We start from the raw sequence: 21,978 nt of genomic DNA, 5'->3' as shown, positions 1-21,978 counted from the left end.
TACGTACATATGTACATACTGGTATGTTATGTGTTTCATTTCGCAATTACAATAGCAAAAACCAGTCCACAGGAAACGGCAGCACAACAAACGTGCAATTGAACGCGTGCCCGGCAAATACTTTGGTTTTCAATTGAGCTATGCGAGAGTTTAAGCGTGTTTCCCACGAATTTGAGCAACTCACTTGACAACCTGTTGCAATCTATAAGCGTAAAGGTGGCAGGTGTGACGTAGAAGAGCGCTATGAACGCAAAGTTTTTTCTTAGCTACGTGACGCATTCTACAAAAATATCTACAGAAGTCAAATATACATTTGCAAATAAATATGAAATTCACGGCATACGCATTGGACATTAGCATTTTCTGTTTCCAAAGCGATCTCCTTTGGAGCTTGCTATGTATGATGACTATTTTTTAGCGAACTGCGGCTAACGATAATTGCCAAACAAATACTAGACGCGAATTTCAATGTACTTAGGGAAATAAGGGGAGAGGTTACGATATGAACGTATGATATTGCAAAGTTTGTCTAACGTCAGCTCAGCAGTATATCGCTTTCAGCGTTTTGGCCGTGATTCCCCGGGAGTTCTCCGTTGAGTATATTCTCAAAACTCAATTACCGAAACGCTTGGTGGGACTGGCGGAAGATGGCAAGAGATCTGCCCCACCAACCGCAATTGTCATTTTTTTACATACATACTTATGTATATACATTTACTGGAGGCGTATATGAATCTTCGAATTGCGAAAATTCCCGTCGAAGATAATATAATAACATAACGCGATATACAATAGCAGTTAACACGTCGTTAAATTCCCTATGTGTACATGCATTCTTTTTAAGCTTGCCAGCTAATACCCTCTAATAAATATTAAATGCCAAAATACTAAATATAATACAGCGACAATAGCTATGGGTAATGTTCCATTTTCTAGGTAGAATAATTACCCCAGGTTTAGTCGATAGTCATCAGAATGTTTGAGATAGCTTGACGTTTTGACTTCGTATCTGCCACTTTGATCCAAAGACTTGTAACTCATTGAGCTTAAGGATCATGCAATTTTATTTGACATTAAAATCTCTTTTAGTAGTCATATACCTACATACGAGTATATATATGCCTCGCAATACCTTTGAGTTTGATACGACCAATCTTCGAATTGAGCGGTTTTATATGTACGAAGAACATACAGATTTTTAATTTCATATTTTAATAACTATTATTTTCGAAAAACAATTGATTTAAGCTAAGCGGTGCGCTATCTGGTGCGTCAACTTTTATAAATTTTTGTAACTCTAACGGTAAGTTCCGCAAGGGCATTCGTTTAATTCTTCAAAGATACCTTAATTAACATAAAATATATAAACATACATAGAATCGAATGCTTAAAGTTCAGGTTTTTGCCTAATTTGCCGGTTTTTATTATTCGTGTTGACATTCCCTTTAATTTTACGAGTTTCAGTAGTTAAAGCAACTTTAATCTAACCAACCGATCCGTTAAATGATTGTGCATCTTTAATAGTCTCGTGTATTCATTAATGTCAAGTTGAAGTAAAGTCTAATGTTTTGTTTGCAAATGAACCAATTAGAAGGATTTTATAACTCCTAATAAGCAATTCGTTAAGAGAGACAGACATCATTTCGTATATAAATTTGGCAAGACTTCGTTGCAGTGAGAAATGCTGTCTCATGTTGAAGAAAACAATATACATATATAAATGATGTAAATTAAGCGATGATAGAATGGTGTAACAAAAGAAATGCATATACCTGTATGCATGTATTTATATATCCGCTTACATACATCAGTGTCGGATTCAGAGAGGGGAAATAACGGAAAAAATGTTAATAAATCCACTCAGACTCGTAACTGAAAGTCACAGCAGAAGAGTTCTGAAAAGATTCTCAAAACTTGGCCCACATCGTTTTGTTTTGTGAAATGTTTCTATTCAATACATGAATTGATTACGGTATTATAAATTACAATAAAGTATGTCACCCGCACGTCTACGATTTATAATGGAAGTACTTCAAATTGGTTAGTACTTTAAGTATTTACATTTATTCTTCACCGTCATGTTGGTTAATATACATACATACATATGTATGACAATGACAAGATCTACTAACTAGGCTTGGGATGAATCCACTCAATTCTAATAATTTTTTAGACATAAGTATGTACATATGTATATGAATTCATTACACAATAGTGGAAAAATTTGCAGAAACCAAACAGCATTTCACAAGTTCGATAGACTATGTAATTACTTGTAAACATGCTTCCAATTGAAGAGCAAGCGATATTTTATTATAGCAAATTAATACTTAAGTAGGTAAAAACAGCAAAACCATTACCTATACTACATACATATGTACTACCCAGTTCAAATTAAGTTATTAAATCAACTTAATTACGTATTAAATACATTGGGGAATTTTTATGTTAAATGTAAAAGCGTGCTTCATAACAAAAACGATTTAAAAGCTAAGGAACTATACCAAAAAAAAAACTATTTTAAGAGTAATTTTATTCGTTAAATGTTAGGGAAATGATCAAATGAGTGTTCGATTCAAAATAATGTATCTGAATTAGGTTTAGAAAAATTAGAAAACCGGTAACTATTAACTCTGCATTAATGTATTGCAGAACTAGTGTCAGAACAGGTTAGCCTGTGATTGCACTTTTAGCAGACAAACTTTCCATCTTGCACATTACGTGCTTACATTTTGTCACTTCTCAAAGTATTTATTTTCAAAAATCAACGAAAAATGCAATTTAATATTGTTTATGAAACAATAAATACTTATCCTAAATTTAATGTAAATATAATTACTCACATATAAAAATTCTAGCAACAAAACAAAAATTCTTACTTTAAAATAAGTAATAAGAGTATTGTCTTGGTTTTTGTGTTTTTTACCGACCATTTGGAAAAGTTACATTTCGAAACTTTTGTTATAAAACGCAAACACATTTTACAATGTTCATGTACATAATATATGTAAGTATTTGATTGCGATTAATTAAGTGAGGATACAACAGCTTGCGGCGACACGCGAACCGCCAATATTTTGCTCAACGCCAAACGTCATGAACAGTTTATCAACTTTTCATTTGAATAATAAATATATTTATGACCACGACATATACCATACACACCTTCTCACAAATATATGTATGTAAAATATTCAATTTTCTGTTGGTGCGAAAATTCACAACGAACAAATTCATTCATTCATGGTTTTCCCCATGCGAGTGGTACATCAGGCAACAAGGTTTGAAACTTAGAATGAAATCAGCTTTTGCTTGGCTACCCATTACCCAAATACCAATAGACACCATAGCGATAAAAACCTAATGGGCAATGTAGACAAAATCTGTCGCTACCTGAGCATTATAAATTATTCCAACGTGTTCTTCGGTAAAAATATCAGAAATTTGGTTGAGCATTCCCTACTGGAAATCGATCTAAAGCAGCCAATTATATCACATTTATAAAGTACATACATAATATACAAAAATACATACATATATTATTTTAATGATTATTTTTACAAAATAATAATTAACTCTATTCTATTTTGTATTTTTCCCATATTTATATGATTGAAAATCGTCCGTTTAGTTGGGGGTTTCCTTGCTGGGTATTTAGTCGTATTGTATATGTGTTCATGTTGCCTTCTCAATGATCAATGATCACGCGCTTGTACTGCCCCCGCCTAAAGCGGCTACATCGAGGAGGTGACGATCGATCGAGTTAAGAGCAATAAAGCAATGCTGCCTGCGATGGTTATATGTAGTATCTGCATTACAAACATACGAAATTTGCATGTATTACTGTTTATGCCTATGTATATGTATGTACATTTAATTTCGTGTCTACAAACGCTATGAACGGAACGAGCCCACATGAACGAAGTACGGATCGATCTCCGGCAAACGAACCAACTCGTCGTTCACATACTTGCTAATATAAAGACGTTCAGTTGGACAAAGCTCAAGTCATTCGTGTAAAGGAAGTGGTAAGACATTGTTCGGACCACATATAAATCACTTTCATAAAAATACAATACGCGGTTAAGAGTGATACCAGCAAATTTTTCATATATAATAGTCCGTTTATAAGAAAATAAGGTGCTAAAAAATTTATTCTTCAATTAAAGTGTTTCAAATTGAATTAAACGTTTCAAATTAAAGTGACATTCGAGGTGATAATAAAAATAAAAATCAATCAATCGCAGAAGCGAAACCAAAGTGCAAACACTAAATACAAAGCTTATTTCAAAAGTATTAATAGTTCAGTAAGAAGCTGTTAGCTTAAAAAAACAAATAAAATGAATGCTGAAGAGTTTAGAAAATATGGCAAGGATATGGTGGATTATATTTGTGATTATGCACAAAATATTGAACAGCGAGACGTAGCGCCAACGTTGGATCCAGGATATTTAAAAAAACTATTACCAGGTAAATAACTTTATTTTTAAATTATGATATATATATATATAAACAATGGGTTTAAGATATTCATGTGTAAACTCCGTATTTTTTTTTTAATTAATAAGTAATGTGAAATAAACTCGGAAAGATATTAATATTGAAATGCTGCAAATGCAATATATTAGAAGTGGTAACTTCTAATATCTATATTTTTACATCTTACCGCTAATACAAGCTTACTGTCTTGATCTACTATATGCATACATACAGAAATGTATGTACATATAGTACATATACACATGTTACAAAAGATGTAAAATGCAAATAAAAAAGGGAATCCACAAAACGCCAGTACAAACTATCCCAATTTTGAAGTGAATACAAATATACATGTATGTACATATGTACATGCATAAGCGGAGAAATTAAATAAAATATATTATGAAATATGAATATGTGGGCAGCAAATAACGTGGTTGTGGGTAATTTTGAAGACAAAATTTCACGCAAACATTACTCCTACTCATATTAACAATTAAACATCTTCAAATGCCTCGTCTTTTCGCCTCTACAATTAACAACTCTTAACATTGCCATGTACACGCGCCGATCCCACGAAATCTCCGAAACAGCTAAATAACGAGGGATAGCTAAATGAGTAAATATTATCGACTGCATGATTACTTCCATGCTGTTTACATAAGCGTAAAAGTATGTGTATAGGTGCTAACCAATTAGCAGCCAATAAATAAACGAAAAAACAACAGCAACAACTAAGGATTAACAAAAGCAAACATCTAAAGCTAAAATGGCATTCCTAATCCTACTGTTAGCTAAATTTATGTTTGCAAAAAAAAATCCAAAATTAACATATGCACCTTTATTTATTTGTTTATTTGTATGAGCCATTCAAACTCTTTGTTTAAAAAAAATTTTAATAATCTATTTATCAGTCATAGCATCGCTTGTTATTGTTGATCCTAGTATACGCATTGCCCAAAAATAACCAAACACGTATGTACATATGTACAAATGAATGTGCATGTAGCGCATTTACATGTGTGTGGTATATACATACATACATACGCGTTGAGCGTGTGCACCTGCCCAATCTGTTACTAAACTACTACCCAATTAGCTCACACGCCATGATATTCTACAAGACTAATGCTGAAGTGTTAATTGAAATATTAAATACACCCGAAATGTGCCGAACGCGCATGCACACGTTTAATTTGTGGGCGTAAACATTTTCGTTAATCATACAATGAGGCATAGTCTCACCCAAAGCCATATACACATATATATTAATACAAAAAAGCACCTGGAAATTAAAAAGAAATTTATTAAGTTGGCACGACTGTCCTATGACAGTAGTGTGTTGTGATTTTTACAATTTCTAACCAAATTTCGCGTGGGGAATCGTTGCGAATGTTGGAAAAAGCGTGCGGTCATTCAGTTTTATCAAAAACACAAGCCTATGAGTGGTACAAAGCCTTCAAAGACGGCCAAGAGATCTTTGAAGACATGCCTCGATCTCTTCAACAGATGAAAATATCAAAAGAGTGAACATGAAAATCGTTAGGCAGGTGTCAGAGAGATAGCAAGAGAGCTCGACATCTCTCGCGAGTTCTTTCGAATAATTTTGATAAATATTTTGGGTATGATACGCGTTCACGCTCTACTTGTTGCGATAAAGCTGAATTTTTTTCAAAAAGAGTGACCGAATTATAAAAAGTGTTTCGAGGACTGGAAAAATTGTTGGCATAAGTGTATTACATGTGGTGAGGATTAGTTTGAAGGCGATAAAATAAATAATTATGAATAATTAAATATTTTTCTGGTACTTTTCTGTCACAATGTATACAATGTTTGTATATATTATACATACACCTGCCTTCAAAGAACTTTTCTCAATGCCAATTGATTTTCAACTAATCGGAATTGTTTATTACGTATATACATATATATAAACCATTTATTTATGGATTATTATGAACAATATTTTCTTTCGCTTTGTTTCTGTACAGTTAAAGCGCCATTGAAACCAGAGAAATTCGAAGATGTTCTAGCTGATTTCGAAGAAAAAGTAATGCCTGGTGTTGTGCATTGGAACCATCCGAAGTTCTTCGCATACTTTCCAGCGGGCAACTCATTCCCTTCAATTTTGGGCGATATGTTAAGTTCAGCTATCGGTTCGATCGGATTTTCATGGGTAAGCCTTTACGCCTAGACGGCAGTTTTTATATCAATATTATTTTAATTACTTTGATTATTTTTCCTCGCATGCTCCGTTATCAAACAGGCGTCCTGCCCCGCATCTACAGAACTTGAAACTATTGTACTAGATTGGTATGCTAAAGCGCTCGGATTACCAAAAGCATTCATCAGTGATCTACCCGGCAGTCGAGGGGGTGGTGCACTACAAGGATCAGCCTCCGAATGTACACTCGTCTGTATGATTACCGCACGTTCACGTGCCATTCAAAAACTGAAAGGAATGTGCTCTGAGATACACGAAAGTGTTTTCCTGCCACAATTAATCGCATATGCCAGCAAGGAAGCACATTCTTCGGTAGAGAAAGCGGCTAAAATGGCCCTCGTAAAACTTCGTATTATTGAGGCCGATGAACGAGGACGCATGCGTGTGGATCTGTTGCGACAGGCAATGCAAAATGATGCCAACGCTGGCCTTACCCCATTTTTCGTTGTTGCAACAGTTGGCACAACAGGCGCTTGCGCTTTTGATAATCTTACCGAAATCGGTAAAGTGTGTAGGGACTTGCCAAATGTGTGGTTCCATGTAGATGGTGCATATGCAGGCAATTCGTTCATTTTACCAGAAATGCGTAAATTCTCGGAAGGTTTGGAATATGCTGACTCATTTAACACAAATCCCAACAAATTGCTGCTTACAAATTTTGATGCATCCGCAATGTGGGTTAAGGATGTAATGAGTTTGAAGACAGCTTTGAACGTTAACCCTTTATATTTACAACATGAACATGAGAAGGCAATAGACTATCGACATTATGGTATACCGTTGAGTCGTCGTTTTCGTGCGCTTAAATTGTGGTTTGTCTTTCGATCATATGGTATCATGGGTCTGCAGGCGTATATACGCAATCATATGGCATTAGCGAAGAAATTCGAAATGCTTGTGCGAAAGGATGATCGCTTCGAAGTTAGAAACGATGTAAACCTGGGGTTGGTGTGCTTCCGCATGCGTGCAGAAGACACGTATAATCAGGAGCTGCTGGCACAAATAAATCACTCGGGCAAAATGCATATGATACCGTCGATGGTGAATGGAAAATATGTGATACGCTTCTGCGTGACGTACGAACATGCCACAGAGAAGGATATAAGTAAGTAGAATTTGAAAGCGGCCAAAAACTTCTTTAGAAATCGATCACCTTAAATAAATCAGCTCAGTTTTCGTATCATATTTATATATAACGTTGATATTTTTAAATAACAATTAAATTAATTTTTATACTGTCGCAATGTTGCTACAGTAAAATAGTTTTGTTCACCTATATAACAACAGGATGACGAGACCAGTTGAATTCGGAATGACTGTCCGTCTGTTCGCCCGTCCGCCTGTGCAAATAATAACTTGAATAAAAATTTATATATCATGATGGAACTTAGTATGGTACACATGTTCCTTGGCACCCAAGGAGGGTTAGTATTGAAAATCGGTGAAATCGCTAGAAAAAACTACTAAAAGTACGAAAAATCTATAACTATGTAAATATGCCAAAGACATACAATTTTACATGTTGGGAAAGGATTTTATAGAACCTTTTTTTCAAATTTTAACAATTCTTGACATTCCTACATTACAGTGCGAAAATAGGTGAAATCAGACAAAACCCAGGTCTACTACACCATATAATACACTTTTAAATTCCATTTGGAACTTTCGTTTAATGAATATATCTGCCACCTTGGTTAAAACGGTTGGGCGGTTCTCGAGGTTATTTCAACTAAAAGTGGGCGTTACCACGCCCTTCTTCCAATTTTGACCCCGGCTTCTTTAAAGCTCTCTCATACCATCTTGAATGTAAAATTTAATGTCTCTGGCATACTTAGTAGTCAACCGATTCTTATTTCTTATAATATTTGCACTATTTTTGCCCCACAATTGCCCTTGCCACTGCGATCCTCCGTGCAAAATTAGAGTCGTATACCAAATTTAGTGCTTAGTTATGGCACTTTATACGTTTTCGATAAATGGACTTTTTTTTGGCGTGGCAGTGGTCAGATTATACCCATCTACTAACTCCTCCTTACTTTTTTGCCAAGGAACATATGTATATACCAAGATTCAAGATATCTCAATTTTTACTCAAGTTACAGCTTGCAGGAACAGACGGACAGACAGATTTCAACTCATCTCGTCATCCTGGTCATTTAGCTCAATATTTATCTCACTTAATTTTAGGTAATACGTACAACCGTTAGGTGAATAAAACTATTATACTCTGTAGCAACATGTAGCAAGAGTATCAATAGAAGTTTGGTATGTTAATAGAACAGTATTTTTTCATAGAAAGCTTTGATTGTAAATAATAAAAACAAAAATTAAATTCTAATATGCAATTTACTCTCAACAGCCGACGCCTGGAGTGAAATCAAAGCATTTGCCGATGACATCCTTCGCGATGTGCCTGCATTATCCCCAACTCCCGAAAAGGAGAAAGTCGTTTCGGAACCTCAACCTATCATTGGCAAACCACCAATTAAAAAGAAGCTTACACGCACCAAGTCCTTACGTTTCTCGTTCACACGAAGTATATCTCGGGAAATGTACGACAGCCAAAATGAGCATCTCAAGGACGGTTGCACACCAATTTTGGTTGTAGACTCTAACACTATGCTTCAAAGTTTTATGAAAGCAACGTCGGATCAGAAGAAATTACGAGGCATCGAAGATGAAGAAGCCGACGAGGCTAGTAATTAGCCAATACTTCGAAAGGCTAATCACAAATTGAAGCATCAAGAGTCTTAGGCGATGACCGCCATTCTTTGTACAATTATTAAATATGCGGTGTATAAAAATGTAACTATGCCGAAGGTATTCAAACATGAGTATATACTACCTTTAAATTAATGCTTGTAGTTATGTACGAGTATATACTTGAAGTGAGCGATGTATCAGACATAATTGAAAACTGATACTTAAACTTGAACTCGAACCTGATCGGACCCAGTTTTCAAGTTGTCTAAGTTATATTAGTTAAATATTAATCTAGTTTAACAGATTTTCACGAGAGCATAACTGTTCTTTATCGTCATATTTCGCCTCCCTTTTTGTGTTCCTACTGATCTACATTCTGATTTTTCGCATTCATTTATGCACACATACGTAGATATTGCACCACATATGCATATTCATATACACACTGGAATAGTTGTATTTATTTATTTATTTATTATGTAACACAAAACATTAGATGTAAGTCCTGTGTCAATTAAAAATTTATATACATATGTATGTCCATGTAAATAAAGGTGTTTGTATATTTATAATATTAATGCCAATGTATTAGAATATGTGTAAGTATAGACGATTGTTTTACATATAATAGATATAATGTTTGATTACTGTAAGATTTAATAAGTTTGTAATAAAAAATATTTCCTCGACTTCAATCGAATATCTTATGCACCACTCAAAAGCTGTTTGCACTAGTTAGAACAAGAAAGAAAGCTCACTTCGGCAGCACCAAAGCTATAATACCCTTCACAAATAAATAAAAGTTTATATGCAAGAACTACAAGTATATTTTGACCGGCCAGTTTGTGCAAGTATGTCAGCTATATGCTATAGCGGTCTGATCTAAAAAATTTAATCGTCAAATATAAAAAGTTTTTATACAAGAACTTGTCCTTTATCGTTCAGTTTGTATGACACCTACATACATATATGCTATAGTGGTCCAATATCTTGAGGAAAAAATAACGTGTGGAAAATATCAGATCGATATCTCAAATATGGCATCAGAAATTTCTTCAAAGATTTATGAAGTTTTCAAATTCTCGATGGTTTTAAAACCAGGGCTGCAAACCAGTTTTTGGCTTTGGAACCAGTTTTTGGCTTTGAACCAAGCCACGAACCGAACCACTTTTATTTAAGACTGCGGAAATCGAACCGAAAACCACTCAAAAAAATGGTTTGGTTCGGTTCAAAATAAAAATATCCAGTAGGCATTTTTAAACATTAAAAAAAAACACATGATTTTAAAATCGCGTCTGTTATTTTCAGAAGATTTGCATACTCTAAAGTGATTTGGTGATTATTTTTAAATAAGTTGAACCGGTACAAATTTTTTCTGAGTGGTTCTAACGACTGAACCGAACCGCGTTCATTTTTGCGGTGGTTTGCAGCTCTGGCAATAATTATCGTCAAATAAATTATAAAAGTGGGGTTTGCCGAATTAAAAAAGATTTAGAACTATTAAATAAAGCTAAGTTCTTTACCACTTAAATTTTCATAATTATAAATTCTTGTATTATTGTTTTTTCCAACTGCTGTTCTTAAAGTACATATATTTGTTTTTCAATTGAACTTAAAAATCTACTGACATTTCCTTTTTTTTGCTCCATTAACATATGTATCTAAAAGAAAATTAATGGACAAATTGCGCTGCATATATCACAGAACCATGTCGGCCTGCAAAAATGATCGTCATACAGAGGAAGGAAGGAAGGACTATTCACTGACGAAAACCTTTAGGCCAATTAGTCTAACTTCCTTCTTAGTATGGAAAATATCATTGATTGCAATAAGGTCGAAGTCGCTGAGAATTGCACCTGTACATGCGCAAGAACACGTTTACAAAGCAGAGAAAGCGTGGCAAGATGGCCGAGTCAAGGGGTCAGTGGGCTAATCTGGCCTGTTTTTTTGACATTTTTTTTCATAGAAATTTTTATTCTACAATAGAACTTTTCCACATATCATGAAGTATATCGGAATTATATTTTTTCGGAATTTTTTGATGGCATCTGTGGGAGAAATAGCTGGGTGAATGAGATGCGTTTTTCAGCGGCGGACACGATTTCTCATGTTTGGATCATCTGAAATATAATTGAGGAAATGCACCGCGACCTAGGGTCTATTGTGCCCTCTCCTATATCACATGACCTCCCAGAGCCCTAGCAGCCTGAACAGTTCCAGCAGTTTGCCGGGCTCTAGTGAGGTGATGTGATCCCTGCTGATATAAATAGAATCCAGGGCCTTAAGCATTTTTCCACAGATTGCTGTGCAATCTAGGATTAGGTGTGCTGGTGTTTCCTGTTCCAGGTCGCAGAACCGGCAGTTAGCACCGGAGACCATGCCCACGTTGGACAGGTGCTTCCTGAGCTTACAGTGCCCTGTGTATATTGCTCAAATTTCTCACGGGGTAGGTTAATTAATTCTTTAAACCTGGAGAGATTATACCCTCCCAGAAACAGCTTAGCGTGGCGCATACTTGCTGCCTGCCGCCAGTGTCGCTCTCTTTCCTCTCTCTCCTCCGTGCGGAGCAGCTCCTTAAGAGTGTGGGGTCCTACCGCTATGTATGGCTCTGGTCCCAACATCTTGGACGCTGCTGCCGTGCGGGCCAGTTCGTCGACCTTCTCATTTCCTTCTACTCCCTTGTGCCCTGGTACCCAAATTAGGTGTACCCGATTGCACAAGGACAGGCGGTTTAGCCTTTCTATGCATTCCTCGACTAAAAGCGATTTGGTCTCGTATGATAGGATCGCTTTTAGTGCCGCTTAACTATCACTGAGAATAGCTATGCGCTGGTTGCGATAGTTGCGGCTGAGGTTGACTTCCGCGCACTGACTAATGGCAAAAACTTCAGCCTGGAAGATGCTTGGGAAGCAGCCCATAGGTATGGACAGCTTAGTACGCGGTCTCGCAATACCTGCCCCAATACCTTCCGGTGTTTTTGAGCCATCAGTGTACCACTGAATGGTACTGTCTTCCAGCAGCTTTTCCAGCGTGGAATCATTCCACTCCGTCTTGCTGCCTAGAGTTACTTTGAAATTCTTCTTGAGTTTTATTTTTTTTGTTGTGCCATCTCGTGGGAGGAGGGCCAGCGGTGTGCTCTCCGCTAGAGCGTCCATCTGTTTAGAGCACATGATCTTCCCTCTTCCACAGCCTTCCGCTGACATTAGCAGCATGGTGTGCTTTGCTGCTAGCTTGATCACCTGATGCAGCGGTGTGAGGTCTAGTATGACTTCCAGTGCCACCGTGGGGCATGTGCGCATTGCCCCCGAAGCACAGACACATACAAGTCTTTGCAGCTTTGACAGTCTTCCAATCACCGAAGACTGCGCCGCTTTGGTGGCCCAGGCAACCGCTCCATAGGTGACGATAGGCCTTACTATCATGGTATACAGCCATCTAATGATGCTTGGCTTGCATCCTCATGATCTGCCGGCCAAATCATAAGCGCTCTAGTTGCCTTGGATAGCGTTAGGTCCAAGTGCCTACTCCATCTTAACATTGAGTCTAAGGTGAGGCCAATGAATTTGACTTCCTTAGACATTTCCACCTCTGTGCCTCCGATTGTTAGGGATCTCAGGCCCGGAACAGATCTCCGCTTAGTGAATGGGATCACGGTGGTCTTTGCTGGGTTGATATTTAGCCCTACCGTGTTGCACCATCCTTTCGCCAAGTTTAGGCCCCATTGAACAATGTCACAGAGAGTGTTCTCAAATCTGCCTCTCGCCATTATGATGATGTCGTCCGCGTACCCTTGGCAGCGGATTCCATTGCTGGTGAGTAACTCGAGTAGTTCATCTACTATCAGGCTCCATAGCAGAGGGGATAGTACTCCACCCTGTGGGCAGCCCCTCGTAGTGCCAAGACGAATCTTACTTTCTCCAACTGTTGTTTCTGCCACCCTAGTGCGCAGAAGGGCTTCAATCCATCTGCGTATCGTGAGGGTTACATTCCTTCTCTCGAGTGCCTTGATCACGCTAGTGTGAGACGCATTATCAAAGGCATCTACACTGACTATCGTAAGTTCAAGATGCACTTTTATAGCATGGGCCTGAACACATGCTGATTGACTGTACAGCAGTCTGCAGACGCATAAAGGCTCTTGGATCCATGTCTCCTAATAGGGATCACTTCGCCTCAATAGCACCTACCTACTGCAATTCATCAATGTGTTGGGGCTATGTGAGGAAACCGCGCGGTCGCGGTGCAAACCATCTATCTACGACAAATACTTTCTCCTATAAAAGCAATACATACATATGTATAAATTATTAAATGTTGTTTGTACCGTTTGCGATTAACAAAAAGATGCAGGGTTATACATTATAATGTACGTAAGCCCCCAGGTACATTTATTTTAATTCATAAACTTTTTACACCATCAAATATAACTTTTCATTTCTCTCCTCTGACATATGTTTGTTAAAGGCTTTTGCGTCTCACTTAAATTATGTTATTAAAATTATAGCATTTGGAATTTCCGTTTTCATGCGTACTTACAACTTATTGGAAAAATAATTAATTAAATTTAACACACTTTAAATCACAATATTTTTTTGCGCCCAGAATTACAAACGGAATTTGTAAACTATTTACAAAAGAAAACAGCTGATTTAAGGACTGACAGGCTGTCACTGACAACTGTCATACAAAAGAACGATGCATGCTAACTAAATTCATACCAACATAAGTATATGTATACAACATTCGTCTTCATATGCTTAACCGCTAATTGTCATTTAACCATTTTTAACTTATTCTGAAATAGAAGTGAATAAATTATATGCAAATATAAAGTAAAATGCCAACATGGAATCAAATTCTATCACAACTACGCAACCCCAGCAATCCAGTAGTTTTCTTTGATATATCTGTTGGTACGACGGTAAGTTATAAACATACATATCTCGCAGTCCGTCAACATTAAACTTGAAAATTTCTGTTTAGGAAATTGGTCGTATGATTTTTGAGTTGTTTGCGGATACAGTACCGAAAACGGCAGAAAATTTCCGTCAACTTTGCACGGGTGAATACCGGCCGGACGATGTACCAATGGGATACAAAGGCGCTAGTTTCCATCGTGTTATTAAAGATTTTATGATTCAAGGAGGTGACTTTGTCCATGTATGTAGTGTGAAGTGTTAATCAATTTGTATTTTTAATAAAGCTTAATATTTAGGGAGATGGTACAGGTGTAATGAGCATATATGGCGGCACATTCGTTGATGAGAATTTTACGCTAAAACATGATTCGCCAGGCCTTCTTTCTATGGCTAACAGTGGTAAAGATACAAATGGTTGTCAATTTTTTATCACTTGTGCTAAATGTAACTTCCTTGATGGTAAGCATGTTGTTTTTGGGCGTGTGCTAGACGGACTCCTTATAATGCGAAAAATTGAAAATGTGCCTACAGGCCCAAACAATAAACCTAAACTACCAGTAACAATATCACAATGCGGACAAATGTAAAAGTTGTACCATTCTTATTATTAATTCATGTATACATCATAATTAGAATAAAATTTTATACAGCTTTGATTCTTAAATTAGTAGAATAAAATTTGCTAGTTAATCTTAAGTGCCTCATAATCACAAAAATACTGGAAGCCTCAGTTCTGCTTGCCTAGCTTTTCAAACTCAAATTGCATTTCCTTACGTAACGAGCGGCAATCATCAATGATGAAACTAAGCATAAATAAGATGAGAATTTCGAAAAAGGAAATAATTTAATTTACATACTCGTAAAACACCGAAATAATTGGAACTGTGGCTAAATGCCACAAAGCATGGGCATCGATTAACCAAAAAATTGGAGGAAAATCCAATAGTTCCAGGCTCATTGACATCCCAAATAAAATATAGAAGCGGATAATTTTTCGATAATTCGGCCTTCGATGACGTTCAAAGTAACACCAAATAAACCAGCCAAGTGCAGATAGGGTGCCTATTGATAAAGAATTACGTATTAGAAAATATTAAGGGGATAATAAAAATAAGATTATTTTAAAGTCAAGCTAATAGATATTGTAATCTTTATGAAGTTTTCTTACCAGTTAATACATTCGTTGTCATATTAAGAGAGTAACTAAATTTCCCTAAGCTCAGGTACGCAAAGTAGTTGACGAAGAATGATAGGAACATTAATGAAATCAGCCCTCGAAGAATCAATGAATGACGATATAACATTCTGAAAATTGTTTATAAAGATATGTAAGCAAATATATATTTTAAAGTTTTACCTACCTCATAACCATACAGTAAAGTGACACAAGTACAATACTGTACGCAAACGCATAATCCATTAACTCTGTCACAGGAAAGTCCCTTGTATGAAACACGGACGACCATATCCAACCGTTAATGCACACCTAAGGTATCCAAGTTTTAGGATAATTGAATTTTTTTTATATATATAAATTAAATCAGCACTTACAAATGAAAAAATGTGCCACAGCTTATAGCACGGACTATCTGCGCGAACTTCAGTTCGAAATCGGCGGAGCGCTCGAACGTGCGCAATTAAATTGCATATGGAGAACAACACCGAAGCAGGCTCTTGCATGCCGAGAAAACGAACAAATGGCCACTAAATCGTAAAAAAGTTTTTAATTTTATATGAAGTTAATTCATAAAAAAGAAAAGATTGTTACCTTTCCATAGAACTGTGGAACATCCCAACCACGTTCTGCAAAGGCGTCTACTGTGCGCCACATACAACCATACTGGCATTCATCTGCACAATTCCAAGCAAATGCCTTATCAAATACAGACTGTTGATAGTATTTTATAGCCTGTTCTTGGATTTCGATCCCATCTACATATATAAAATATGGAGTACTATGTATTTTTGTTAAATTTTTCCACTAAACTGAGACAGTTCACTGTCGTACTCTTAACGCTTGGTGCATATACACACCATAATATTTGCTTACCAGCACTACAATTTTGTCGCTCACAGTTTTGTCGACAATTATGGAAGAATTGTGTGCGATCTCCAATAGACGCATGACAATTTACTACGAAACAAATAAGTAGTAAAATATATAGTATATTAGGGTAGACTGAATCATACATTATTCTAAAGTATTTAACAGCAGATAATTATAAACTTTCACCACTATATATCTAACATTTTTCGTATCTCTCTCCACATGCATTGCCTTATCGATTTTAGGGTAGTTGGAGCTGTGTGGGGTTAATAAACAGTGTTGCATAAAATTTTGATAAAGCATATTGCATTTGTTTGTATTCTTAATACCATAACAAATTTAAATACCATCAGACGTGAAAGACCCATATAATTTTATATATTCCATTTTTTTAATTAAAGCGAAAAATAAATAAATGATAATAACTAAAAAATAAACGTTTTATGAAGAATCCACATGATACACTGTTGTACTATACGGTACAAATGTAAACTTTTTTATCACTAAAGAAATTGGAGGATACACCAAGGCTCATCTGATTTTTGTTTTGATTATAACAATCAGCTGTTAAGAAAGGTTGAGGAAGAAAACAAAACAAAAATAAATAAGTAAGCACAAATCGCCGCCAATACATGTGATTAAGGAAAATGAATAAAATTTTCGTAAGTTGATTAACTTTAGAAAAAAATAAATATAATAACTGCTTCATTAATTGTTAGGGGACAACCTGGAAAGGAATAACTCCCGCCAGCAAATATGTACAAGTTACACATCTTCGTCATTCCTCTTTCCATCGCAATTTTTCTAAGATGTCAACAAAACCTCTTCATAGGCAACATTACTTGGGCATTAGTTTATTAGGAGTTATAACTGGTTTTATTACCTATGATGGAATTGTTAATGAATTCATTTACTGTGGAGCTACAATACGCTTCCTACGCTCTCTTAAGACAGCTTCTTTAATTGCAATGGATTATTATATGCTCTCAAAAAATGAAAATTGTTCTGATTATGATTTCCTTCTTAAACAAGTACATTTGAAAAGCGCTAAACGTTTGCTAGAGACATGCTTATTAAATGGAGGTCTATACATTAAAATGGGTCAAGGGGTTGCTGCTATTAATCATATATTACCAAAAGAGTATACGAATACATTGGAGAAATTACAAGATAAATGTTTACCTACAACAAAAACTGATATACAACGTGTTTTTTATGAAGACTTCGGTTCGACGCCTGAAGAAATTTACTCCGATTTTGATTACACTCCAATTGCTGCAGCGAGTCTGGCACAAGTTTTCAAAGCTAAATTAAAAACTGGTGAAGATGTCGCAGTAAAGGTTTGTATTATTTTTTAATTTTAGCTGCATTAGTAATACAAATTATCTACTTATGGACCTAGGTGCAATATGGTGACTTACAGAGACGATTTACCAGTGACTTGGGAACAATTATGTTTCTGCAGGATGTCATAGAAATATTCTTTAAAAATTACAATTTCGGTTGGATATTACGCGATTTACGAAAAAACTTAACACTAGAACTAAATTTTGAGAATGAAGGACAAAACGCTGAACGTTGCGCTAAAGATCTAAAGATATTTGAATATGTGCATGTTCCACATATTTACTGGACTTACACAAAACCGGTAATTACCAATAAATTAGTTTCCATGGCAGTCGGACAATCCTGTTGTTAGCTCGGCAAAAATTTCCAAAAATATTATAATATGTATAATATTTTTGGAAATTTTTGCCGAGCTAACACATTGATTAATATTACTTTCATATAGCGTATCCTTACGATGGAATGGGTTAATGGCTTCAAAGTGAACGACGTGGAGCGCATACAATGCGAAAATCTTGATCTAAAAGATGTAGACTTAAAACTTTTCAACATCTTTGCGGAGCAAATATTCCACACAGGTTTTGTCCATGCCGACCCGCATCCGGGAAACGGTAAATATGGTTTTTATCGAATTTTTCGATGTTAAACTGTTTAATACTTACTGTTTCTGCTGTCAATGTGAATAAAAGATGCGTTTTCTATTTTATTATAGTATATGTACGAAAAAATCCTAAAACAGGAAAGGCCGATTTAGTTCTTCTAGATCATGGATTATACGAATACTTACCCGAATCAGTACGCAAGCCTCTTTGTGAGTTTTGGGAAGCGACGGTATTAAGAGATGAACAAAAAATGAAATTAGCCGCACGACAAATAGGCATAAAAGATCATATGAAATTTGCGGAAGTGCTTTTTCAGCAACCCATTCGTATACACGGTGGACGTATTAAGACGAAATTGAGCGAAAGTGACATCGAGTATATTCAACAGGTTGCTAAGAAAAATTTTGAGCTAATAATGGGCACACTTAAGGAAATGCCCCGAAATATGCTTTTTGTAGTGCGGTAAGTAAAATAGAAATAAATATTTCATATAGCACTTATCACTTCATGCACATATTTTACTTTTGAAAGAAATTTAAATACCATACGAGCCATTAGTCGACAACATGGTGATGTAGTGGATAGACCACGTACGATGGCACGATATGCACAACATTGCATTTACGTCAAATACAGTTCAATTCGAAGCTACTTATTCTGGTTTTACAGACGTTTAATTTTCGAATATAACTTGTGGTATTTATAAAACAATCACTATTTTCTATTTAAAAAAATTCAGTAATTGTAATATATTTTTAGGGCCTCGTCATTTCGTATATCGTGCTATGATTTGTACATAAATATTTTGTATAAACTTAATCGAGCACCAAGCTCCGCACGGACGCTACTAGATGATATAAAAAAACATAATATTTTATGATTTTTATAAACGTAACATTTTATAAGCAAATAACTTGTGAAATTGCGTGTAACACGAATAACGGTTACATGCTCTAAAATTATTGATTGAGATGTATATAAATACAAATCCATGTTTTGTAATTTAATGCTTATTTAAAAGTTGCAATAAGTTAAAAAATAAGTACCAATGAAACTTTGTTATGATCTATAAATAAGCTTTATACAGCTAATTGTTTTGTATATACATTTTGAAAATAAACTCTGTTAACATTTGAGTTTTGCTGACTAATTACATTATGGCACAGTAGGATTTATTTATCTCTTCAACTGGTTTGCGTCCATCCAATTCCATTTGTTTCAACTCTAAAAACGTATTCTCGTTTTTCTTAGTCAACCACTCTGGTAAAGGTTTTGACCAATCTTCCGGAGGATTATCACGTTTTTTCCATGTATTGTTACCGTAATACGCCTCCATACGTTTTTGTCGACGCTCCGCTTCACTACGAACTACTGCTTCTCCAGCTAACACATCGTTTCCATTGGAATTTACGTAACGCTCACAATTATCGTAATCTTTCTTCCACTGAGAACAATCAACACTTTCGCCATAAATAAAATACTGATGGAAACGTGCTTTTATACTTGTGCAATCGTCGTATTCGTCTTTATACACAGAACATGGTCGGATCTGAATTAAAACTTACTTTTGAAATTTTAATAAAGTGAAATAATTTATACTTACAGACCAAGAGTCTTTCAGAATTATGCCAGGGGTTTCGGAAGTATTCTGTAGTGGATCGTCAGCGTCTTTCGACATATTTTTAATGATATTTAGAAAATTATTAATGAGCAGTAGATAGAAAGATTGAGGATGTTTAAAGAAAAATAAAATCAGCTGCTTTATAATAAAATACTCTTCTTCTTTCTCCAGAAATTTAAACTGCAATGAATAAACACAGTAGAACAAAATAATATTAACCTATGCTAAAATATTTAATATCTTGATTATCATTAACGGTATTTCATACAACATAAATTGATTTTATTTCTTTTAGTGAAACATATAATTAAAATTAAAAAAATATCAAGCACCCTTAACAGGGATACAATTTACTAATCTAAGCCCTTAATCTGTTCCCGATAAATCACTCGCCTTTCCTTTTAATACCGCACAGTTAATGAGAATATGTTGCACTTTAAAACATTAGGGCAAAAATGAAGAAGCACTCCGACATTTGCTTTATAGTGGGTTTTAAATTATAACCAATCACTAAACAAACACAAAAAAAAATCACATTCGACACGGGTTGTCTTCGAATATTCAAAATATTATTAAATGTTCCCATTTTAACAAACATATTTATTGAATATTTGTGAACGGTTTGAAAATATGATTTCATGCAACCGTGTAATCAAAAGTAATATCAAAGAACATTTTTTTTAGCTGAAAAACAGCTGATTATATTATTACTTGTAGGATTTTACGATGATAGCAGGATATGTTCACGTTGCATTATTAAGTTATAATGCTTAAAAATGCACAAATTTTACTGTCAAATACAAAGCTTGTGTGTTGCTCCTGTAAGCAGTTGTCGTAAGTATAAATAATTCATACATAAACAAATCGAAATTGCATATTATATAACGTAAAATGCAAATATGGAAAAAGAATTAAATGTAAGAAATAACTATAATTTATTTCTTTTGTAGCTGCACGGCTGCTGGAGGTATCCTAAATTACGCACAAAGAGCTTTTTTCACTTTCAGTGATCTGACGAATAAAAATCGGGAATATGTTAAAAAAGAATTAATAGGGTAGGCATAAGGGCACATATTGGGGTGTCCGCAGAGTGGACGCTTAAAGTCGAGGACAGCGCATTTCCCCATTTACGCTTGGCTCAGCTTTGAGCGCCCAGTCTGGGGCACCATTACTTACTTAAGTTGATATCTTGCCCATTTGCAGCTATTCAATGCATGAAATGTACGCTGTTGTTTCTGACGTTTCCAATTACTATAAATTTGTACCATATGTCAAAAAATCCCTTGTACATAGTCAAAGAAATGGCGGTTTCAAAGCTGATCTTATAGTTGGGTTTCCACCACTTAGCGAGCGGTATACGTCGAATGTTTCGCTTAGTGCTCCTAATTTGGTTAAATCAGTATGTAACGATGGCAGATTATTCAACTTTTTATTAAACGATTGGCGATTTAGTCCCGGCCTTAAGGATATTCCGCAATCATGTGTTGTGGATTTTAAAGTAGCTTTTGAATTTAAATCCCGAATTCACAGTAATATTGCGAATATATTTTTCGATTTAATTTGTGATCAAATGGAGCATGCTTTTGTCGCGGAAGCCGAAAGGAGATATGGACCACCTTCGATTAAATCGCATATTTTATCATGGCGAAGATCCTGACAAATGCTGAGTAAAACAAAATAAATATAAGCTTAATTTTATTCAAGAGTTTTTATGTCATTATTGCATTAATTTTTTTAAAAGATTAATGAAAGCATTGTATACATTTGCAACTGTACAATTGTAAGACTAAATAAATAGTGTTTGAACTATCTATCATGCATACTTTCTTGTTTATTCATTAAAAGTATTGTGAAACAAATATGTATAAATTCAAGAAAAATTTAAGAATTGCTATGTCATGGTTTTAAATTATTATAAGAATGTTTCATACAGATCTATGCTATCTTATTTAAAATATTAATATTTTTCAACTTTTTTTGTTTACTTCAACATGTATTTCGCTTCAGGGAATACTATTAATCTGTTTTGTAGC

General features: G+C 35.2%; 7 protein-coding genes across 10 annotated transcripts in view; 4 read left to right on the top strand and 3 right to left on the bottom strand.

The window, feature by feature from the left end:
• Positions 1-14,071, bottom strand: part of LOC105230618 (ribonuclease P protein subunit p25-like protein) — a 39,717-nt gene extending 25,646 nt beyond the window's left edge. Inside the window, exon 1 of the mRNA XM_011211506.3 lies at positions 13,946-14,071. The gene's annotated coding sequence lies outside the window, so the exon portion shown is untranslated. The remainder of the gene's footprint in view (positions 1-13,945) is intronic.
• Positions 3,996-10,104, top strand: LOC105230619 (aromatic-L-amino-acid decarboxylase). The gene is made up of 4 exons (XM_011211509.4): positions 3,996-4,470; positions 6,474-6,658; positions 6,749-7,811; positions 9,066-10,104. The coding sequence occupies exons 1-4, from the start codon at positions 4,341-4,343 to the stop codon at positions 9,410-9,412; spliced, it is 1,725 nt and encodes a 574-aa protein (XP_011209811.1). The 5' UTR covers positions 3,996-4,340; the 3' UTR covers positions 9,413-10,104.
• Positions 14,072-14,123: 52 nt separating the features above from the next.
• On the top strand, positions 14,124-14,992 carry LOC105230623 (peptidyl-prolyl cis-trans isomerase H). Its single transcript, XM_011211515.2, has 3 exons — positions 14,124-14,330; positions 14,393-14,569; positions 14,625-14,992. The coding sequence occupies exons 1-3, from the start codon at positions 14,247-14,249 to the stop codon at positions 14,913-14,915; spliced, it is 552 nt and encodes a 183-aa protein (XP_011209817.1). The 5' UTR covers positions 14,124-14,246; the 3' UTR covers positions 14,916-14,992.
• Positions 14,913-16,899, bottom strand: LOC105230622 (post-GPI attachment to proteins factor 3). Of its 3 annotated transcripts, XM_011211513.3 has the most exons (8): positions 16,723-16,899; positions 16,379-16,462; positions 16,097-16,260; positions 15,880-16,032; positions 15,690-15,814; positions 15,497-15,633; positions 15,186-15,390; positions 14,913-15,131 (listed from the first exon to the last, which is right to left on the bottom strand). In XM_011211513.3, the coding sequence occupies exons 1-8, from the start codon at positions 16,760-16,762 to the stop codon at positions 15,056-15,058; spliced, it is 984 nt and encodes a 327-aa protein (XP_011209815.1). In that variant the 5' UTR covers positions 16,763-16,899; the 3' UTR covers positions 14,913-15,055. The 3 variants fall into 3 exon arrangements, with proteins under 3 accessions (XP_011209815.1, XP_011209816.1, XP_011209814.1); XM_011211514.4 differs by lacking the exon at positions 16,723-16,899 and having other exon boundaries at positions 14,913-15,097; positions 16,379-16,655; XM_011211512.4 differs by lacking the exon at positions 16,723-16,899 and having other exon boundaries at positions 16,379-16,649.
• Positions 16,868-19,460, top strand: LOC105230621 (uncharacterized aarF domain-containing protein kinase 5). The gene is made up of 7 exons (XM_011211511.4): positions 16,868-17,037; positions 17,095-17,715; positions 17,778-18,023; positions 18,168-18,333; positions 18,435-18,786; positions 18,856-19,020; positions 19,084-19,460. Exons 1-7 carry the CDS (start codon positions 17,023-17,025, stop codon positions 19,202-19,204), a joined length of 1,686 nt encoding a protein of 561 aa, XP_011209813.2. The 5' UTR covers positions 16,868-17,022; the 3' UTR covers positions 19,205-19,460.
• Positions 19,380-20,123, bottom strand: LOC105230620 (UPF0545 protein C22orf39 homolog). Its single transcript, XM_011211510.3, has 2 exons — positions 19,928-20,123; positions 19,380-19,873 (listed from the first exon to the last, which is right to left on the bottom strand). Exons 1-2 carry the CDS (start codon positions 20,000-20,002, stop codon positions 19,475-19,477), a joined length of 474 nt encoding a protein of 157 aa, XP_011209812.1. The 5' UTR covers positions 20,003-20,123; the 3' UTR covers positions 19,380-19,474.
• A 493-nt stretch (positions 20,124-20,616) lies between these two features.
• Positions 20,617-21,767, top strand: LOC105230625 (coenzyme Q-binding protein COQ10, mitochondrial). Of its 2 annotated transcripts, none has more exons than XM_011211520.4 (3): positions 20,617-20,779; positions 20,896-21,000; positions 21,239-21,767. In XM_011211520.4, exons 1-3 carry the CDS (start codon positions 20,712-20,714, stop codon positions 21,600-21,602), a joined length of 537 nt encoding a protein of 178 aa, XP_011209822.2. In that variant the 5' UTR covers positions 20,617-20,711; the 3' UTR covers positions 21,603-21,767. The 2 variants fall into 2 exon arrangements, with proteins under 2 accessions (XP_011209822.2, XP_011209821.2); XM_011211519.4 differs by having other exon boundaries at positions 20,619-20,779; positions 21,149-21,767.
• Positions 21,768-21,978: the final 211 nt, after the last annotated feature.

Source organism: Bactrocera dorsalis, unplaced genomic scaffold (assembly GCF_023373825.1).
Source record: "Bactrocera dorsalis isolate Fly_Bdor unplaced genomic scaffold, ASM2337382v1 BdCtg042, whole genome shotgun sequence".
In the NCBI taxonomy this organism is placed as follows: domain Eukaryota; kingdom Metazoa; phylum Arthropoda; class Insecta; order Diptera; family Tephritidae; genus Bactrocera; species Bactrocera dorsalis.
This window is presented reverse-complemented; position numbering and strand designations above follow the sequence as displayed.

Coding starts and splice junctions, on each gene's coding strand:
- LOC105230619 (XM_011211509.4), top strand. CDS start 4,341: ATGAATGCTGAAGAGTTTAGAAAATATGGCAAGGATATGGTGGATTAT. Junction 4,471..6,473: donor TTTAAAAAAACTATTACCAG/GTAAATAACTTT, acceptor GTTTCTGTACAG/TTAAAGCGCCATTGAAACCA. Junction 6,659..6,748: donor GTTCGATCGGATTTTCATGG/GTAAGCCTTTAC, acceptor GTTATCAAACAG/GCGTCCTGCCCCGCATCTAC.
- LOC105230623 (XM_011211515.2), top strand. CDS start 14,247: ATGCCAACATGGAATCAAATTCTATCACAACTACGCAACCCCAGCAAT. Junction 14,331..14,392: donor ATATATCTGTTGGTACGACG/GTAAGTTATAAA, acceptor ATTTCTGTTTAG/GAAATTGGTCGTATGATTTT. Junction 14,570..14,624: donor AAGGAGGTGACTTTGTCCAT/GTATGTAGTGTG, acceptor CTTAATATTTAG/GGAGATGGTACAGGTGTAAT.
- LOC105230622 (XM_011211512.4), bottom strand. CDS start 16,520: ATGTATGATTCAGTCTACCCTAATATACTATATATTTTACTACTTATT. Junction 16,261..16,378: donor GCGACAAAATTGTAGTGCTG/GTAAGCAAATAT, acceptor TTATATATGTAG/ATGGGATCGAAATCCAAGAA. Junction 15,391..15,496: donor GACAACGAATGTATTAACTG/GTAAGAAAACTT, acceptor CTTTATCAATAG/GCACCCTATCTGCACTTGGC.
- LOC105230621 (XM_011211511.4), top strand. Junction 18,787..18,855: donor AATATGCTTTTTGTAGTGCG/GTAAGTAAAATA, acceptor TACTTTTGAAAG/AAATTTAAATACCATACGAG. Junction 19,021..19,083: donor ATTTTCGAATATAACTTGTG/GTATTTATAAAA, acceptor ATATATTTTTAG/GGCCTCGTCATTTCGTATAT.
- LOC105230620 (XM_011211510.3), bottom strand. CDS start 20,002: ATGTCGAAAGACGCTGACGATCCACTACAGAATACTTCCGAAACCCCT. Junction 19,874..19,927: donor TTCTGAAAGACTCTTGGTCT/GTAAGTATAAAT, acceptor GTTTTAATTCAG/ATCCGACCATGTTCTGTGTA.
- LOC105230625 (XM_011211519.4), top strand. CDS start 20,712: ATGCTTAAAAATGCACAAATTTTACTGTCAAATACAAAGCTTGTGTGT. Junction 20,780..20,895: donor TGCTCCTGTAAGCAGTTGTC/GTAAGTATAAAT, acceptor TTTCTTTTGTAG/CTGCACGGCTGCTGGAGGTA. Junction 21,001..21,148: donor GTTAAAAAAGAATTAATAGG/GTAGGCATAAGG, acceptor GCCCATTTGCAG/CTATTCAATGCATGAAATGT.